This window comes from Elephas maximus, chromosome 17, assembly GCF_024166365.1.
Source record: "Elephas maximus indicus isolate mEleMax1 chromosome 17, mEleMax1 primary haplotype, whole genome shotgun sequence".
Classification (NCBI taxonomy): domain Eukaryota; kingdom Metazoa; phylum Chordata; class Mammalia; order Proboscidea; family Elephantidae; genus Elephas; species Elephas maximus.
Window position 1 is genome coordinate 80520024 of NC_064835.1, and position 21749 is coordinate 80541772.

General features: G+C 37.2%; 1 protein-coding gene across 1 annotated transcript in view; it reads right to left on the minus strand.

Moving 5' to 3' along the window:
• MRPS9 (mitochondrial ribosomal protein S9) overlaps positions 1–21749 on the minus strand; it is a 64242-nt gene that overhangs the window by 18061 nt on the left and 24432 nt on the right. The window contains exons 3-5 of the mRNA XM_049856733.1: positions 15145–15207; positions 15029–15059; positions 3883–3962 (exon numbers count right to left, since the gene is read on the minus strand). Coding sequence (XP_049712690.1) covers positions 3883–3962; positions 15029–15059; positions 15145–15207 — 174 coding nt within the window. The remainder of the gene's footprint in view (positions 1–3882; positions 3963–15028; positions 15060–15144; positions 15208–21749) is intronic.

A 21749-nucleotide genomic window follows, 5' to 3' on the forward strand; every position in this document is an offset into this window, starting at 1 on the left:
TTCAGAGTCGAATAATCATCTCCTTTAATGAGTTTAAAGTTATGTTCAACTCATTTTTAGTGAGTGAATTTAAGAGTTTTTCAGACACCTATCTATTGATAAAACAAGTAAACCCTGAAGCAATTATTCGTCTTAAAATTAAAGGGCCTGTGCAAACCGAGCTGTGACAACCTAGGCTACAAATGTCTTGCTCATGAATACAATCCACTCTTCCTCTCACCACCAGCTTGGCTGTCCTGGAGAGGATCAAGCTGGTGTGGGCAACGGGTAGCCAGGAGGCTGGTGTACCCGAAGGTCAGACCGCTCCTCTGGCTTCTCCCTTCTCTTCTCCCCACTGACTGCACACAGCTTTTCTCCCTGGTCTAACTCTAGGCTATTCACGGCTCAGTCATTGCACTGTGTGTGTAGCATCATCTTCCTTCTTGCACAGATACATACAGCCGCTTCCAAAATTCTTCTCTCTCCTGACTGCTTTTGCTCAGTTCTTTCTGAAAACTTTCACTCCTTCTCTATTTCGTCCTTCTGCTTCTGAAATTTGAACTGAAACCCTAAATCATGTCCAAAAAATATATAAGTCCTACTGATTACTTAGCTTTGAAGGAAAGGGGAAGCCATCCATTTTGAAGTAAAAAAAAAAAAAAAAAAAAGACATGAGCCAGTGCCATCAAGCACAGAGCCGCCTCTGTAGTACTCAAAGTCTATGAGAAACTCAAGTCTCTACTTTCTTCCTATTAAAACTACTTTTTATTGTTAAGAAATATTTGTTAGTGCTGTTTTATACTTTTTTCATTATGTTTGCATATCATATTAGCTATACTGTAAAATACATTGGGTTTTTACTGACTTTCCCAAGAATCTAAAGACATACGCATCATGGCATCCATAAGAAAACGGGAGTCCCAACTAACCTGCTAATGAGCCTTTAGAACGTAACACATCTAAAAAGTGTGAGAACTCCTTGAATTGGCAAATTTTCCTTCACCTTCTACTCTTCTATCACACTACACTTCTGGACAGAAAGGGTAAACTGTACCTTTCTTCTCATCCTCATCTTCCCCCCCAAACCTCCTCACCTTTACACAAAAACCGGATGGACCAGATACAGCTCACCTGGAAACTGTATTCACCACAGCATTAGACACGGGCTTTTTAGCTGTTAACTGTGAGTTGCATCAGAACTATCTTTTATTAGTTGCTATAATAAGCATATTATAAGCTTAATATGTAAATAGTCACTAAATACTAAAACAAAGATTTAACATTATTACAGAAGAAAGGTTAATAAATAACAAACATCAGGAAAGTCTCCTCGCCAACCTGCACACATGCTCTAGATCTGTTTTCTTGTCAAAGAGCTTGGCCGACGACTGCCAAGCCTCATACAATTACAAATGGTCACCGACACGGATGAACAGAGTTTGGTCTAAGTGTCTTTTTACCATGTCATATAGGAAGAAAATTATATCTGCAAACAATAAGGGTAAAATCAACAATTCACTTCCAAGTATTTAAAACTGGGACAGTCTTCAGGGGGCCAGTTCCCTTGCTGCGCTGGGAACTGGCAACACAGTCATGATCCTCTCATATAGGGGGTAGGATGCTGTCCCGAGCCCCCATCACCACCACCAAGACAAGGCAGAACAGAGGAGAACACACACACAGAGTGCACTTTCAAGTTTTATAGTTTTACTTTATATGCAATGCCGGACTTAACTACTAAACGAGTTTTGTAAGTTGAATAGTGGATATTTGGTCACTATTTCAGAGTCACAGTATCTAGGATAATACTGATTTGCATTATCTAGGAAATGAGGCTGGTGTGACTAAAGTTATAATTAATAAAATTTACCATACAGATACTGAAGTGATTGGCACATATTCAGGAAAACACTTATCCTATGTTTTTCACTACATATAATTACTTCAAAATTCAATAAGAAGCATTTTTTTTAAATATAAGGTTATTAATTATCTGAATATAATGCTGAAGTTAAACCAAAGTATCTGTAATTCATACATGTAAATTACTCGGAGGAACAATGAAACAAACGCTAAACCCCACACTGTCTGTGGAGTCAAGATACTTAACACAATAAAGCAACCGGAATTACTGGGTTTCTTTTCTATGTAACAAAAACTATACTACTTAAAAAAGGATGTTTATTAATTAGATATAATTTGATACTTCAGTCAAGAGGAAGGGTCGTATTTTATCTACAGAGAAACTGATCAGTTTCTTGAACAGTACCTCTTAAAATATATAAACAAACTAAAAATAAAGTTAGGCCTCTTATCCAGTGTGTAATTTCTTCATTATGATGGAATGCAACAACATATCTTGCCCTTGGGTTGCTCAGTTTCAGCCAAAACAAATGCAAATGGCTTGTCAGATGACAGCTGTTTGATAAGGCTCCTCGACAAGACCTGCACGCTTTACTTTTCTCTGTGAAACTTGGGATGAAAGGCAGAAGGCAGGAAGAGAATTAATGTAGCGTACAGTCTAAAGGCAATGCTACAACCGTGATTAAGTAGAAAAGTTAAAAGGCACAGATTTTCCACAGCTTCGCTGCGTGCAACCCATCCGTGTAACAAGTTGACAGGCCTAGCGCGTCAGCTCCATCATCCTCTCCGACAGCTAAAACGCAGCACTGCATCCCTTTTCAGAGAAAATTTGCGTCTGCACCATGAAGCGTTGTACATTATTTCTTAGCACTGCAGGGGGCTCAAGTCCATATGGAACCTTCACAAATATTACCACAGATCAAACCAGCGGCGTTTGGAGGCAGATTTGACATACCTATTTAAATGAACAGCAGGGGTCCTCGGGCAGCCTCAGGCCACGCAGGAGAAACCTCTGTGGAAAGCCTGAGCCGCAGCTCCATTACTCAGCAAAGACACACTCCACATTTATCATTCGTTTCATTTCTGCCAGGGCAAGAAGCTCATTTGCCCAAGGTCAAGAAAAAGTGGAAAAAAGAAAAAAAAGGTTTTCCTTTTTTTTCTTCCCCAAGAAATAAATGTACCTGACAAGTGGGGATTTTGTCCTTTGGGTTTGTGGAGCACAAATAAACACCAGATAATTCTAAAAAAGCAGAGTAAATGTTTGCACAGAATTTAAACACCCAATACCTGACCGCAGATGGGGGAAGCCCAATAAATATTTCTGTAACTTTAAAACATTACATAAAGAATGAAATAAAACTTGACATTGTGGTCTAAAAATAAAATGGCTTCTGTCATTTTTAACTGGATATTAGCACCCAGCTTTTCCCCTCCCCCCATAATAATTCTGGGGGACCCTCCCAAATCTGCACACTATCAAACACAGCTTTGAAAAGAAAAACTGCTTGCGGTATATTCAAATGCAGTTGGGGGTCAAAGTGTAATAAAATCATTTCTTAGGTTGTTTTTTGGGGGCCTAAATTCTAGACTCACACACTGCGTTAACTGATGAAAAACACAAATTGTGTATAAATAACAAAAACAAAGTACAGATAACTATACAACCCTCTCCCAAGGTAAATGCCTTGGGTAAATGCTGCGCCTGGCAGCACTCTATAGTCTGTCCTCTACCCTGCCCCATTTCTTACCCTGAAAGCACATATACGCAAGCCTATTGAGTTGACATCTATCTCCCATGATTTCAATTTTTAAGTAAAAGCATTTTAAGGACAAACCATTGTGACATAAACTCCAGTTTGTCTTTAGCAAAATGTTAATAATATATGAAGCCTTTCAACACACTGTCTTACCTCTAGAAGCCTTATTTGTGTCCGTTACGAAAATACTGAATAATCGTTGATGTTTTTGAGAAAAATCTCTAGTCTAATTAGTTACTTAGCTTACAGTGCATGCTATTTATCATAAATGAAACATACTTACATGCATTAATGAATAATACGACTGTTTGCCAGTATAAAAGAGGAAATGAAATGGACGGCCATCTTCTCCCCACTGGATTGCTAATAAAAAGCCAAACGAAAACAAGCCAATAAAAATAAAATACGCGTATGGAAAGACTAAACAGCTATGTTTCATTAGAGTTATAAGCCGTATTTACAATTCTGATGAACTTTTAAAGTAACAAAAAAACAAGTATCATTAATATTCATAATTTTAATACTTAGTTTAGCATATTTATACCCATGAACATAAAATAATCTTTATATTTAATAAAATATTCCCAAATATTTTACCATGAAAATTCCTGCAATTTGTTTTAAATAAAATTAAACCAAACCAAACCCATTGCCATCTAGTAGATTCCAACTCATAGCAACCCTATAGAACACAGTAGAACCACCCCATAGGGTTTCCAAGGAGCGCCTGGTGGATTTGAACTGCCGACCTTTCGGTTAGGAGCCTTAGCTCTTAACCACTATGCCACCGGGGTTTCCATTTTAAATAAAGGCATACGAAATAGCCAAAAGCATCTTTAACAACAACAACAACAAAAATTAGATTCAGCTGTAAAGACAATACACACACATAGTAAAAACAGGCATGACAAAGAAAAAAAATTAAAAACCGTATTTTTTTTATGCCACATTATCTGTCTCAACCCTGTGGCCACACACTTCCCAGAGGCTTCAGGTCACCCTCCTAAAACAGAAAAAAAATGGAGCCCCCCCAAAAGTGTAATTACTTCTGAAGTGCAGATGTCACTGACATCTCACGACCACCAAATGGTTGGAGAAATGGAGTTACCATAGTAAATAAAGCAAACACCAGCTTCAGGTCCTTTAACTTATTTGGTTATTTGGCTGTTAACTATTTTTAGGAACTCCTGTATAATAAACGGAATGTTCCCTTGTCCATTAAATAAGTTGTAAATTATTTTCTCCCAGGTTGTCACTAGTCTTAATTTTGTTTATGGTGTCTTTCATCATCAGGAAGTTCAAAATATTTATAAAGTCAAATCTGTCACTGTTCTTCTATGGCAGTGTTCTGAAACTTTTTTTTTTTATTGTCCCCACTAAGGGGCGTTTTTAGGCATTTTTTTCCCAAAATGCCCCCGCCCCTGTGCCCCTGGCCAATAGAGTTTTAATACCACAGATATACAGGATATCTGTCGCTGTACTGTGGTCCTGTGAGGGCAACAAACCATTGTGACACCGAAGATTCTGTCACCTTCCACGAACCAATCTTCACTCCCTTGGACGCAATATCACCCATTGATAATGCACGCTCTAAGCCTTTTGGGCTTTCAAAACTATTTCCCTATATTTTCTTCTGGAATTTTTATGTTTTCATGTGCAGGTACTTTATCTATCTGGAATTTATTTTTGTGAGGAAGAGATGTAAATATTATTTTGTCCGGCAAAGAGTCATCACCCCATTACAGTTTTTTGAATAGTACGCCCTTTCCCCTATTGAAATGCCACCTGTAACGCATGCAGAATGTCTTTCCTCCCTGAGGGTCATCTATAACAGATACAGGTCACTTAAAGTGAACACACTTAAAACAGATTCTAAAACTTCGTAACAAACAGCGAAAAAAAGATCTGATTGGGAGTTTAGCTTGAAAAATAAAACCAGATCCTTAATTTGCCAGTGACTTTGTCCATGACTTAAGTAGTTCTACAACATTTTCACAGATTTCATGAAGTCCTGCATATTTTCCAATATTAACATCAGTATGCAATCAATTTTAATGTACTGTTAAGGTGGTCAGCAAGACAGTAACAAAGAAAGACCAAGGTCAAGGATGGAGATAAGGCTCTTATATAAAGCTTGAAGGGACATTTGAGTTGGGTCTCATTTCACAAATGATCAGTTCATTAGTTAACACTTTTATGTTGTGTCTACTTTTATTCACCTTTGAAAATTCATTAACTGTGACTACTGGGATAGGAATCTCCCGAGCTAAATTTATATAAACACACACACATATTTGATTTTACTGAATCTAAAATGTCACAGACTGACGATGTCCACAGGGTGTGGCCTTTCTAGCCATGGGCTTGTAATTCCCACCCAGGGGACTGTGTGATAGGGTAACTGTGGCCTACCAAGAGGACTGGTCAGTTTTGCCTTAAAGAGGTCAACACCAGAACAGACGGGAGGAACCCACCCATCACGAAGGAAGGAGAGACCAGCAGGAGAGATCCAGCAGCAGAGACCTGGCAGCAGGAGAGGGAGTGGTGGGCTTCCTGGCCCATGGAGAGAGAAAGCTGAGTACCTTTGGGCAGAGACTGAGGGAAAGGGAGAGGCACGCCTGGCACAGCTGTGGAGTGGCTATCCTGATGGAAGAACGGTATCCCAGGTGTTCTTGAGCCTGAATTGTAACCGTTAATTTCCTAATAAACCCCATCATTTTGAGTGTAGTCTGTGAGCTCTGTGTGGCCACTGCAATGAATTACTGAACCTAACAGAGAGTACTGGGGGTGGGATGGTTGATGTCAGAATTACCAAAAATGGCAGAGACAGGGTGCATGTCTGACCTCCGCCTCACAGGAATCAGCCTTGGGCTGTTGATCTTTATTCTCCTTTCCCCTTGTGAAGCAGGAGGTCAGACACTGCCCTCAAGCTGTCTTTACAATGTACCATCATGTACTATAACTTACATACCACACAGAAAGAAAAAAAGCTGTCAAACTATGGTACTCATCAGAGTTTACATTAGTTGTAAGATGCAGCATGTTGTCTAAGATGCTAAAATTTGAAAAACTGTCTTAGAATTAAAAAAAAAATGGCATAAATAAACATATGTTGATGCAGAATGCTCTATTCTGTTCCACGGGTCTAGGTGTCTGCCTATCTCGTACCGTTTCCAACATTTTAAATACCAGGGCTTTTAGAAGTATTATGGTAAGTGGTAGGGTAAATGCCATCATTATCATGTATTTTTTAAACTTTCTTGCTGCTTCATACACATTCACTCTTTCAAATAAACTGGACACATTTCTTCCCAAAACCCTGTCAGAACTTTGAAATTATATGAAATTTACCAAGAACTTTGTGAGTAGTAACTCTTCAGTACTGAGTCTTCCATTACAGAAACACTGAATCTTTTGCCCAACTACTGAAATTTTTATTTATAACCTTTAACTATGTTTTAGATTTTTCTGTGCAAATCTGTTACTTTTTTTTTTTCAAGTTTTAGTTGTAGATATTTTAGTTTTTGTTGCAGATATTTTAGTTTTTGTTGCTGGTGACAGTGGGCTTTCCATCCTCCCCCCATTCAGTTATCTTCTTTTTTTCTTTAATGAAATTTAATTATACAAGTAATCCATTCTTCTTATAAAGATTAAATATTACAATCCTCTCACCAGAAGCAACCATTGTTATCAGTTCACAGTTTACTGTTCTGGACTCTGTGTATTTACATATAAATACCTAAGTAAAATATAGATTTTTTTAAAACACCAATGGCATGAAACTGCATTTACATAACACACTACATTGCTTTTCCACCCAACAACATGTCTTATCTGTGCTAATACACCTAGCTCTCTCTCAGCCTTTTTACCATCTGTGTATTATTCCATAGTATGACTGATAGTTTATTTAGCTACCCTATGATGGACACTGAAATTGTTTCTAATTTTTTGCTGACAATATTTATAATTGCAAATCTGATATGTGATAATAGTCTCTCATTATTGTTTATTGTTGATGTTGTAACTAGGTGCCGTTAAGTCTGTTCCGACTCATAGTGACCCTATTTACAACAAAATGAAACACTGCCCAGTCCTGTGCCAACCTCAAAATTGTTGCCATGTTTGAGCCCATTGTTGCAACCACTGTTGTCAATCCATCTTATTGAGGGTCTTCCTCTTTTTCCGCTAACCCTCTACCTTAAAAGATTGATGTCCTTCTCCAGGGACTGGTCCCTCCTGATAACGTTTTCAAAGTACATGAGAAGAAGTCTCGCCATCCTTGCTTCCAAGCAGCACTCTGGCTGTATCTCTTCCAAAACAGACTTGTTCATTCTCCTGGCAGTCCATGGTATACTCAATATTCTTCACCAACACCATAATTCAAATGCATCAGTTCTTCTTGGGTCTTCCTTATTCACTGTTCGGCTTTCGCGTGCATATGAGATGGTTGAAAATATCATGGTTGGGTCAAGCGCACCTTAGTCCTCAAAGTAACGTCTTTGCTTTTGAACACTTTAAAAAGGTCTTTTGCAGCAGATGTGCCCAATGCAAAACGTCATTTGATTTCTCAACTGCTGCTTCCAGGGGTGTTGACTGTGGATCCCAATAAAACGAAATCCTTGACAAGTTCAATCTTTTCTCCATTTATCATGATGTTGCTCATTGGTCCGGTTGTGAGGATTTTTGTTTTTTCTTCATGTTGAGGTGTAATCCATAACTGAAGCCTGCAGTCTTTGACCTTCATCAGTAAGTGTCTCAAGTCCTCTTCGCTTTCAGCAAGCAAGGTTGTGTCATCTGTGTATCGCAGGTTGTTAATGTGTCTCCCACCAATCCTGATGCCATGTTCCTCTTCATATAGTCCAGCATACTTTCATATGTTTATTGGCTACTTTTATTTTCTTCTTTATGAACTGCCTGTTTTCCTTTGCCCATTTTTCTATTATACCAGCTACCACTGAGTTGATTCAGACTCCTGGCGACTCTTCATGTGTCAGAATAGAACTGTGCTCTGTCACGTTTCAATGGCCTCTAGGTGGACACAAAACCTCCAGCCTTTCGGTTAGCAGCTAAGCGCATTAATGGTTTGCACCACCCAGGGACTCCCTCTCTGTCCAAAAGAAGTGTTAAATTTTGAAATAGGCAATTTATCAATCTTAGTCCTTTGCTTTTGGTGTGACCTAAGGGTGTAATACTTGTTACACAGTAAAACCTGCGAAAGCTGGAAACTGTGGAAAGTAGAAACCCATCAGAGAAGGAAATCTCAAATATTTTCCACTAAAACGAGCTACAGAACAGCGGTAAGACTGCACCCTGTGAAAGGCGGAAAACTAGCAAGACCCAGAAAAACTAGGCAGTCCTGTAGAGTTCTGGCTCTCACAGGTTTCACTGTATAAGAAGTAATGACAGTGCTATATTTGTCCTTTACCATACCATTCGTTTACATAGTTACCTTATTTAATTTTGTTCTAGTGTTTGAATTTCTTAATTCCAAAAACACATGACTTTTAAAAAGGCTTGAACCAATTCTGTCATCTTCTAGGTACAAATTGGTTACAAATTTTATTAAATGGATTGAGAGAAAGGGAATACACATATACATGTGTATATGTGTGTGTGCATGTATGCGTGTGGGTGTATATGTATGTACAAGCATGTACGTGTGTACGTACATGTATGCATATGTACGTACACACGTACATGTATGTATATGTGTGCATACGTATACATGTGTGTATATTTGTATTTATATGTGTGTACATGTATATATTTGTACAGCTGGAAGTCAATGCTTCATTTTTTTTGCCCTGACTTAGAAATCAATGTTTTTAAAACAATTCTTGCTTATCAAAACACATGAAGACAGAGAAAGATCACAATTCATTTATAATCAATAAGGCCATTATGGTACTCAGATCGTCCACCCTACACTGGTTTTATCGTGTGGGCTTGGCCGCCATGATGTCGTCAACTGGCACGCTGCTCACGGCACCTCTACAAGATCAGCATTCCACCCGTCAGCTATACTGTGGTATGTTTTTATAAAAGGTACCATTAAAAAAATTCTCCCAGAATAATTCATAGTTTGAATGTTCCAGTATGCAGATACCCAAATAATGAAATCTACTGAAATTCTAACACAGTTTTTAGTTTATGGTTTTGTATTTTCTAAACAGACGATCATAACATCTATGAATAGTCATTTCTTTATTCTGAATTTCTTTGCCTTTTTTTATCACACTGATTAAGACTTCTGAAAACAATATTCAATAAAAAAAACAAGCACAGGCATACCTATCTTGTTCCTCAACTTAATGGGAAGACATCCAATGACACATTTTTTAAATTTTATGTGTTTCTGTTTCTCATAATAGTCTTTTTATCAATCTAAAACAATCTCTACTTCCAGTTTATTCAGGCTTTTTTTAAATAAAAAAATGAATACTAAATTTTATTACATAATTTTTCTGCACCTATGGAAACTATTATTTTTTCCTTGACTCAATTAACATAGAGAATTACATTAATAAATCCCTGATGTTAAATCATCCTTATATTCCCAGGTATACAAAGGTCCTTTGGAATATGACAGTATAATGCTTTAATTGGTTTGTTAGCATTTTATTTAGTAAGGACAGACTATAGGTAGTCCTGACTTACTGCGTATTGGAATTATGACGATCCACTTATAAAAATAAAAACAAAAAACACTTAAGGACAGTTTTTTTTTTTTTAAACATCAGCAAATTATGCACTACAACACTACGTAGTACATATTACTAATGATAAGATTTTCAACACTGATGAAACAAGTTTGCTTTGGAAAAGAATGCCAGAATGGACCTATATTCACAAAGAGGCAGAGTTGATGCCTGGTTTCAAGGCATCTAAAGACAGAATCACACTGTATTTGACCGACGTGAGAACCAACCATGTCTGACTTACTTCAGAACTGACTTATGACAGTCATCGGAACAGAACCCTGTCTTAAGTCAGGGACTACATATATAGATGTCTTTCCTACACAATTTGTGTTCAGATTTGATAAATGTGTGAGCCCTTAAAGTGAATACAGAAGCTGTCTTTTTTTTTTTCCTGCTCTGCAACAGTTTACATAATACGAAAGTTAAGGGCTTTTCAACATAGGATAGAACACACCAATAAAAGCATCTAGGCCTTGTGCCACCTTGATTATATTTGATTACCTTGTGGAGCAATCATTAAGCACTCGGCTGCTAACCAAAAGGTCGGGGGCAGTTCGAACTCATCAGCCGATCCAATGGGAGAAAAGACCTGGCGGTCTGCTCCCATAAAGATTACAGCCTAGAAAACCCTATGGGCAGTTCTACTCCATCACGCGAGGTCACTATGAGTCTGAATTACCTCAACGGCACACAACAACAACAATATTCTTCTAATCAAGATTATTTTGATAATTATATTTTTCTTTAAACTACTGTCTAAGAGTTAATAGAGTATAATCCGCCAGCTGCTCCCTGGAAACCCTATGGGACAATTCTACTCTATCCTATAGGGTTGCTCTAAGTCAGCACTGACTTGACGGCAACAAGGATTAGTTACACATGCTCTGGAGTCACGACTACCTGGGTCTGGATTCTGGCTCTGTTGCTTCCTACCTGTGTCTTTTAATTCCTACAGACGTAAAATGGGGGGACTAATAGGGCCTATTTACTAAAACTGTTGTGCAGATTATAAGTTAAAATATGCAAAGCACTCAGAGCTGTGCTTGGGCCCCTCTAAGTTTGAATAAATGACAGCTACTGTTATTATCCAGGAGATTTTTTAATTTAATTAGAATAAAGTTACCTATAACAATCTTACACTTATAAAATATTCTTTGAATAATATTAAAATTCTTAATATTGTCCCCTTATATTTTCTTTTTTCCTTGAGCAGACATATAACATGTTGATTGATTTCATTGTTTTTTTTCAAAGAATTAAATGTTATTTATCGTATCCCACTTTTAAATTTCTTTGCTTCATTCATTAACTTAGTTTTTCTTTTTCTGGCTTCTTGAATTCTTAGTTCATTTATTTCAGTTTTTCTTAATTTCTTATAAATATATGGCGCTCTGGCAGTGCAGCGGTTAAGTGCTACAGCTGCTTATTACGAAGTTGGCAGTTCAAATCCACCAGCCGCTCCTTGGAAATCAGCCTGCAGTTTAAATTTTGGTTTCCTTTTAACCCAAGAGTTGCATGGTTCTATTAATTTTAAGTTAGAAAATCTAATCTATACGATTTCTACTTTTTAGAATTTATTAGGATTTCTTTATGACCTATAATTCTATTAAAGTTCTATTGACATCTGAAAAGAAAATGTTTTCTTTGAATCTATAAAGTCATGCATGCTGTGTTATTCAAATTCTCTATAGCCTTAGTTAACAGCTTTTTTTTTTAAACAAACGTGTGGTACAAAAGGTTATTCCACTTAATGGGGATTAGGTTTTATCTATATAAATTAACAATCTTTGCCTCACTTAACCTCTTCCCTAATATTCTGTTGCCACTGAGTTGATTCTAACTTATAGCGACCCTACAGGACAGAGCGGGACTGCCCCATAGGGTTTCCGAGGTTGTAAATCTTTATGGAAGCGGGCCGCCACGTCTTTCTCCCACAGAATGGCTGGGGGGTTTCCATCACCAACCTTTTGTCAGCAGCTGAGTGCTTTAACGACCGCACCACCAGGGCTTCTTCCTTAATATTAAAACCATACCTGTTGCCATCAACTCCAACTCATAGCATTCTGGCTTTTGTCACCTACCCAGTGTAAGTTTGTTTTTTTCCCAATATTTTCACCTCTTTATGAAGTATAGGCAGGATTTTTTGTTTACCTAATACGATCTGGAAGGATTTATCTTTTAATAAGGGAAATGGTAGAATGCTGTAATTGCCATAATGTATGCAAATCAAAATTTCAGGTATTTTTTAAGATAAAAAAAAAATCAGTTTGTCCTATATTTACAAAGTACAGCAAAATTGGGAGGTAGGTGGGGGGGGAAATATTTTGCTAATTCTAAAGGAATACAGTTTAAACGTACTTAAATGCAATTTACGATAATCCTACCAATACAACATACTTCCAAAACAACACACGGACATTTTGCAGGGAGGTATTACGAGTTTCGGTTGTGACATTCCAGCTGGTAGTAATAATAAGCTTCTTATAGTAGAAGTATGATTTGAAGGAAAGAACCAGTACCAGAGTGGCAGATAATAAGAAATGCAAGTAGTAGACACAAAGAACACATAGGTGGGCGAGCTGAGAGGTTCAAAAATATAGGAGCCAGTCAAAAAGAAAAAAAAATCACCATCATTACAGACATTTACAGAAAAACAGGGCTTCAAACTGGTTCTTCCCGGTTCAGTCACCACCAAGGCAAGAAAACTGAAACAGACCTGAATTTTCAAAATTTGGGTGAACTGGAATGAGTAAAATTACGGATGGAAGCTTTGCTGGAAACTTATCTCCCTCTCAGAAAACGAGGGCAGCGTAGGCATTGCGTAGCAACCGTCTTGCCCGTCAGATTTTGAGCAGAGTCGGAAATAGTGGTGCCCTGCTCAAAGATGGCAGACTACTGCACAGCTTTCAATGTGTGTTACTCTCTACAGTTCTGCCAATAATCCAATCTCACACATCAGGCTCCTGAAAGGGCTTACTTTGCCTCTTTTGAGTCTTTCATTCCAGTGCTTCGACCATAATTTCTCCCTTGTGATTACTGTTCCCATCACCCAAATTTTAAAAACTCTGTGTCTGTTCCAGTTTTGCTTTGTCAGCCAAGACTGAACCGGTTTGAAGTCCCGTGGAAAAGCCACCAGGTACAAGTTACTGTGCCTTGTGTATACAGATTTACTTCTATTAAAGTGAGCTGCATCTTTAAAATAAATATGTATTTTTAATAAATCTTTATTTATTTTCCCCCAAAGCTATTATTAAATCAATGGTATACTTTATAATTAGCCATGTATAAGAACTGATGAAATATGAAAAACAAAATATGAAAGAACAGACTTATTAAAAGATTCAAAATATTTACAGAAAGAATCAAAATAAAACACTATTTGCAAGAGTGAGATGAGGAAGTAGAATGATAGAATGCCTAGCTTTGAATACAGCAAGACTTAGTAGAAACATAAATCAAACCAAATAAATTTGACTGTGTAAATATCTGCTCTCTGTCCAATCGCTATTTAATCAACTCTCTAAAACATACTAACGGTACCAGCATACTGAGCATTTGTGGCCATCAGGCTATTCTACAGCATACCTACACATCTTTGCTGCTGAGTTATATGCTTACTAATAGTTAGTTTACTCCAAATCTATTTATTACATTTGTACTTCCTTCCATGATTACATGAATTAAGCATTACATAAACAGATAAAACTTAAATGCAAACAGAAAAGACAGCTGCTGTTCCTATGAAAACTAAGTTGAATGCTTTAGAAACACTCAAATGCAAGTTGCTAAAAAAAGTTACATTCACCTTTACTGTGGATAAGGGGAAAAATTCATAAAAACCTAAAGTTATTTAGCACTCAAATTTCTTAGAAAGTTTCTTTAAGATCTTTGCTCCTCTGTAAGGAAATCAAAACTCAAAATCAAAACAGTGGCATGTGCAAATGAGTCAAGGAGGGACACACACATACTCAAAGGAAAAAATCTACAAGGTTATATTAGAAGACTGAAGAATAAGTGTAAGTTTACATTTTGGGCATTAAAAAAAAAGATTTTGGCTTTAAAAGACTTTTTCAATTAACTGACAAATACCATCAGTTCACACTGGATAAGAGGTTTCTAATGTATAGCAAATATATTGTTCAGTGTCCTAGCAAACTTAAAGCTTGTTATTTGCTTTCTTCAGGATGTTTTTTTCAAACACATTTTAAAAGCTAAAGAGGAAATCTTAAAAGAAGCCAGAGAAAGCAGGAAACACAATAAGAATGACAGCTAACTACCCATCAGATACAATGGAAGTCAGAAGACAATGGAACGACATCATTAAAGTGCTGAAAGAACAAAATGAAAAAAGTCTATTCAGTGCTGATACCCTTCAAAAATGAAGTTAAAAATTTTTTGCATAAACGAATGCTGAAAAGAATTTATTGCCAGCAGACCTGCACCAAACTCTTCCTCAAAAAGGCATATTAATATGCAAATAAATTAGTGGGACATTAGTATAAGCATAAACTCCAATCTAATCTAATTTTACTTTTATGTAATTCAAAAGAAATAGCTTGCAAACTCTAATCATTGATACCTTGTAACAAAATACTTTTTACCTGCTTCACAACTAACATAACATGCAAGTGTGTCTCTACCATACATATATGAAGAGGCTGCTGATTCACAACTCAACACTGTAGTAAAGAAGAAAATGTTTATTTCATTCTTGAGCAAGCTTACCACTTTGTTTTGGAAAAATGTAGTCAGGATGCTGTAAAATAAATTAAAAGTGCATTAGATAATTACTGTAATCTAAAATTAAGCAAAAATTTCAAAAACATTAAGTACAATACTACCTTCATTGATGGCCGGGCTTGCTTCTCAAACAAACCACTTGGAAAAAGGTAAACAATAGCTCTCTGAAAATACACACAGAAGTTAATTAGCAACTCATTAAAACAAGATAACATTATAACTAACAGTTATTATGCGCTTACTATGTGCCACACACTGAACTAAGATTTTAATACGCTTATCTCATTTCATAATTTTTTAAATAGGATAATAAAATTACCATCCCCAATTACCAACTGACGAGCCCTGATGGAGTAGTGGTTAAGTGCTCAGTTGTTAACTCCAAGGTCTGAGGTTTGAACCCACTAGCTGCTCTGCAGGAGAAGGATGCGGCAGTTTGCTTCCATAAAAATTACAGCCTTGAAAACCCTATGGAGCAGTTCTATTCTGTCCTATAGGGTTGTTATGAATCAGAATTGACCTGATAGCAACAGGTTTGGTGTTTTTCGGTATTATGGATTAAACCGTATCCCCCCAAAAAAATATACTGAAGCCATAACTCCCATACCTATGAATGTGGCCTTGCTTGGCAATAGGGTCTTTGAAGATGTTATCAGTTAAGTTAAAATGAGGTCATACTGAAGTAGTGTGGGCCCTAATCCAATACGAACGGTGGTCTTATAAAAGAGGTGGAGAAACACAGAGACGAACAGGGAAGACAGCCATGTGAAGATGTAGGCAGAGATTATGAGTGATTCATCTCTAAGCCAAAGAATGCCAAGAATCATCAGCTGGTACCAGAAACTAGGAGACAGGCATGGATCCTATACTCCCTCAGAAGAAAGAAACATGGCCAACACCCTGATTTCCAACTCCTAGCCTCCAGAACTGTGAGACAATGAACGTCTGTTCTTACAAGCCACCCAATTTGTGGTATTTTGTTACGGCAGCCCTCGGAAACTAATACACATCCCCATAAAAAAAGAAAGACATTGTAACCACGAAAGTGGCTATTGACCATTTTCAAGTGTCAGTTTAAAACATACCACTCCTTGAATGTGATACCACAAATGATAGCTCTTTTTTTTTTTGGTTGTTGTAAGAGAAAACTAGAGGTATTTCTATACTACTTCTGTGGTTTTATGTTCAAGAGCAATCATTTAACTCAAAGGATGGGATACTGAAAACAACAGGCTCTAATTCTCATCTACTATGACACCCCTGGTGTTTTTAAATGCTCTTTGGACTCTTCCCAGAAGTTGTGAGAGATTTTTAAACTCCACTCTTTTCAAATAAGTTCTCTTAAGCGTTTGTGTCTCAATAGGGATGCTGTTGGCATTTTTAGTGTGATACCTCCTGTTGCAGACGTTTCCCCATATTGTAGGTCAAATAACATAGATGGCCTTTTTTCAAAACACGCCAGAAATACCCCTAAATTCTTTTCCTTGTGATAAATTCCACCCCACACATATTTCTAAATGCTTGTTACCTCCTAGAGAGCAGTACTGGCCCTCCATGCCCTTGAGAACAACTGCATAAGTCATTACAGTGTCTTCTCCAATTCCCCTCCTCACCATTTAAAAAGTGCATTTTCATCCTTTTTAAGCAGTGTCAGCTTAGCAGTCTGTGGCCTTGAATCTTGGCACCCTCCTGGACGCTAAATGAACTGGTAGCTCATTAAAACGCAGTGCTGCTATTTTAGGGACCCTTTTCTCAGGACACAGCCTTCTCTAACCACCCTTACAGTAAATGTGCTGCACCAGATTCTGCCCTGGAAGAAGAGGCTTATAATTTTGGGAGCAATTCAATTATATTAGGGAACCCAGTTGTGACTCTGGGTCAAGATGCTCTCTCTCATTCAGCCTTCTGGCAAACAAATTAAAACTAAAAAAAAAAAAAAAGAGACCAAACAGAGTGCTAATTTAATAAACTTTTTCTTTTTTTTTAAACCAGGAACTCCTCTCCCTTCTCTCTAGGAAAAAAGGTAGACGTTTTAATAAGTGATGCTGAGAAAACTGGATTACCATTTGGAAAAGGATAAAACTGGATCCAAGCACTAAAATAAATGCCAAGTGAATCAGAGATCTAAACGTAGAAAATGAAACCAAACAAGGACCAGAAGACAACATGGGTGGATTACTTTATAACCTAGCTGTGAGAAAGTCTTTAACTATGACTCAAAACTCAGTAATAATACAAGATTGACCAGTTAAGCTACATAAAAAAAACAAAAACTTCTCAATGGCAAAAAATGCCATAAACAAGGTCAAAATATAAATGACCGACTGGGAGAATAATGCAAGTTTATATTACAGACAAAGGGTTAATCTTCATAATATCTAAGAAAGGTCTTAAAAATCGAGGGAGAGAAAAACAGATCAAAAGCTCAATAGACAAAATGGGCAAGATACTAACAGTTCACAGAAAATGATTTACACACGACTCTTAAACATTTGAAAATATGGCTCACATCTAATAAATAAGAAAAAAGTACAATTAAAACTACTGAGATACCATTTTTCATCTAACAGGAATGGCAAATATTTGAAAGCTTGACAGCTTATTGTTGGTAAGGCTATACAGGACGTTGTGGCACAATGCTGGTGCGAGTGCAAAATGGTACAGCCTCTAGGCTGAAATTTGGCACTATCTAACAAAACTACACAAATGTTTACCAGCGATCCCACTTGTACAAATTTACTCTGAAGATACACCCCTACAAATAGAAAACAACATAAGCAAAGGTAATTCAGGTTCAAAACAACCAAAACACTCACATATGGGCATTAGCTGAATAAATGATGGTACACCTATACAATCAAGTACTATATTTAAAAAAAAAACAAAAAACTATTGCCCTCAATTCTGACTCACAGCGACCCTACAGGACAGAGCAGGATTGCCCCACAAGGTTTCCAAAGAGCAGCTGATGGATTTGAACTGCTGACCTTTTGGTTAGCAGTCGTAGCTCTTAAACACTGCTGAGAAAAGCAATATGCAAAACAGTGTACGTAGAATGCTAGCTTAGATATAAGAAATAGAAATATGAAAAAATATATATGCACCCACTTCTCACTTATCAACATGGTTAGGTTCCAAAGACCAGGTTGTTTACACAAAAATTGGTGTTATGCAAAAATGGATGATGACCACGTCAGATCACAAAATGGAAGATGGCTACATCATTACATAACTGCCAAATTACATCATTACATAACTGCAGAATGACTGAGAATCATGGCCCAGCCAAGGTGACACATAACCTTAACCATCACAGCCAGCGTTACTCTCACCTCGTGCCTTGGTGTTCATTACTGCACATTGTTAACGTGCAACATAGTCAGAGAGATCTTTTACTACTGTCGTAAACGTGAAATGTCAGATAACGAGACAGTCAGTCAGTGAGGAGCAGGTATATAAGAATATAGGTAAATAGACTTCTTTTTCCAAATGTAAACATGGCAAGGACAAAGCAGAAATAAGAAAAAGTTACCTATTAAGGGATGGGTGGGAGTAGGGAGAGAGGCACAGGGAGGAGAGCAAGGATTCTCTGGGTATAACTTTTTATGCGGTTCAATTTTGAACCACATAAATGTTTTATATATTAAAGAATAAAAATTAAAAAAAAAATTCTAAAACGTAACAGTTTGAATTGGACATACTGATATAAACTCATGATCTTTAAAAAATAATCATTTCTTAGATCTGTCCCCTGAAAAAGCATACAAGCAACAGAACCCCAGGAGTGACAGGGGGCCCCTAACACCCAGACCCTGGTTTCTAAATACTGTTTCCCAGTAAAAGGAAGAGAGTTCCTTAGATAAATGGCTGATCCCAGGTGTAAGGCAAGCACGAGATGAGCCTAGGACATCATCCTGTGCCAGAAAAGAAGGAAGTGCTCCAAAGGACACAGGAGCCAGATACAAGGAAACCCTGGTAGCACAGTGGTTAAGAGCTATGGCTACTAACCAAAAGGTCAGTGGTTCGAATCCACCAGGCACTTCCTGGAAACCATATGGGGCAGTTCTACTCTGTCCTATAGGGTCACTATGAGTCAGAATCGACTCCAAGGCAACGAGTAACAGGTTACTGGCCAAACTTGGGACAATTTGAACATCAAAAAGAGTAATGACAAGGCCTTATAACACATTCAATGTCTGTGTGTGTTTGTGTGTAAATATTTAAGAGTGTATACACACACACATACTCAAAGTGAGAAGGCAAGGAGAAAAAGAAAGTGCTTCTTTTATAGAACAATACCAGTTAACAAAAGTATAAGGAATGACAGAGGTAGAAAATCATTGTTTTCGAATTCCCAATGTAATCATCAATTCAGGCAAGGGTCACTGGTGAATTGCAAAGCCACTGACTGAAAGGATGCTGGAAAAAAAAAAATTCACACAGACCCAAAATATCACCCTACAGATTACTTACTAACTTAAATGAGGAAAAGGTACTTTTACAATGAAGAGGTCTAGCAGTCACCGTCTTAGCCAAGGGATCAGACATACCATCATCAATAGTGGGACAAACTGACATTATACACCTCCTGACGTGATGCAACAAAACCAAACAAAAAAAACAAACCGACTGCCGTCGAGTCGATTCTGACTCATAGCGACCCTCTATGAGAAGGACATAATATCACCTATGTAGGTAAGTAGTATTCTGTTCATATTTTGAATCCACTCATGAGCATGCAATCGAAATGCCAGAATGTGGGGCAATTATACAAGACAAGTAGTCTGGATTCTACAAAACTGGCCAGCTATAAAGACATTTGGGGGACAACTAGGGAAATTTAAATATAGGCTGTATATTACATGCTATTATAAATTAGAAATCCATTAGATGCGATAATGGTATTGTGGGAGATAATAGTATGAAAGAGATGTATGCTGATGTATTCAGAAGAGAAGTGTCATGATGTCTGCAAATTTTCGCAACTCAGTCAAAAAATTTATATATACAGAGAAAGATGGACAAAATGTGGCAAAATGTTTGGCAAACTTAAGTGAATTTAGGTGAAGAGTATATTGCGTATACATACATGTGTGTTTATTGACTATGAACTTTTCTGGAAATTTGAAAAATTTTAAAATAAAAAAGGGAGGATAAAATATTAGAATTTGAAAAATAAAAATATAAGATCTTCCCAATCCCAGCCCATCCTCAGCAGAGCTACCACTACCCTCTGGTACCTGAGGCCTGTTAGGTTTCAGCCCTCATTCTCACAGCAGAACATGGCAGCCCTGTGTAAAACTAGGGCTCCAAGACTGGCTGGCCATTTTAGCAAAGGGCTGATGAATCCAAGGCCTGGGTTAGAACATTAGACAACGTGGAAGAACGACATATTTTTCACACAAATAACATGCGCCTCTATGTTTGCTTGCCAACCATGTCCGCCTCCCGTGAGGTATTTCCGTAAGCGCTGCTATGCCAATTTTTTTACATGTTGCTGTAAAAACAAAATTAGCATAGCATGTTTACAAAGATACCTCGCAAGGGGGAGGGCACGGCTGGCAAATAAACATATATGGTGCACGTTTTCTGTGTAAAAATATGAAAGTACAACTCTTCTACTTAGGATGAATTCATCATAATCACAACGGAGGAAAAAAAACGAATCAAAGGTTGTTGGCATCATTTTTAAGTACGAAAATTACTGTTCCCTTATTAGGCAGCCACTGAAGGAGTCCTAGAGGGAGAGGAAAACGTGAAGAATTCCATTGCACTGTTGGATTAATCACAAAAACTAAAGCTTAGAAAATTCATGAAAAAGGTAATTGGTAGAACCTGAAAATAAACCATCTACTGCAAAGGATATCTAAATCTTACAGGCAATCTCTCCTTTAAAAAAAAAAAAAAAACAAGCTAACAAGAAAGAATTTCCTGGAAGTATTCTGAAATTAAACCAAAAAGGTTAGGAAAAGTGACTTTTAAAAAAAATCAGAGCTAAAAGTAAATTAACACATTTATCAATTTACCATCTCTCACTATTTACTAGATATATATAAATAAATATGTATGTGTGTGTGTGTGTATATATATATATAGTGACTTTACAGACTGTGGAGAAGGACCACAGAGCAAAAATCATCATGTCAGATAAAAAGCAAAATCATAAATCAGTAAAAACAATGAAGAACAAAGGATGGAAAGAAAAGGGACAAAAGTGGAACAGCAGGGACAACAAACCAATTGTTTTTAAACCAAAACACACACACATAACAGACCAGAAACATTCCCAGCACGCTGCCATCTGTTTAGCATGCACGGAATGCTACTAACATGACCCTAACCTATTCCGTTTGTCTCCTAGGGGCATTCTAACCAGATTCCTTTAGAAATTCTGAAGCAAACAAAGGGCTAACCTTGATTTTATGAAAATGTATCTTTGCTGCTTTCTGTGTCTGCTTAACTCTCAGTCAACACACACAGTTGTTAAAACTCAAGTAGGTGAATACCCTTTTTGAAATAAACAGTGACTACTTAGAAAGAACAAGGGAATTTTGGGTTTTAGTATTAAGTTGAGCATTCTCTAGATATGTTTTGAGCAGAGCATTATAGTAATGTGTTACAGTAAAGGCTTTATTTTCACTGCATTTCAGAATTTAGAAGAAGGCAGTGAACATGAAAACAGGAAGAAAGTATAAATAATATATAG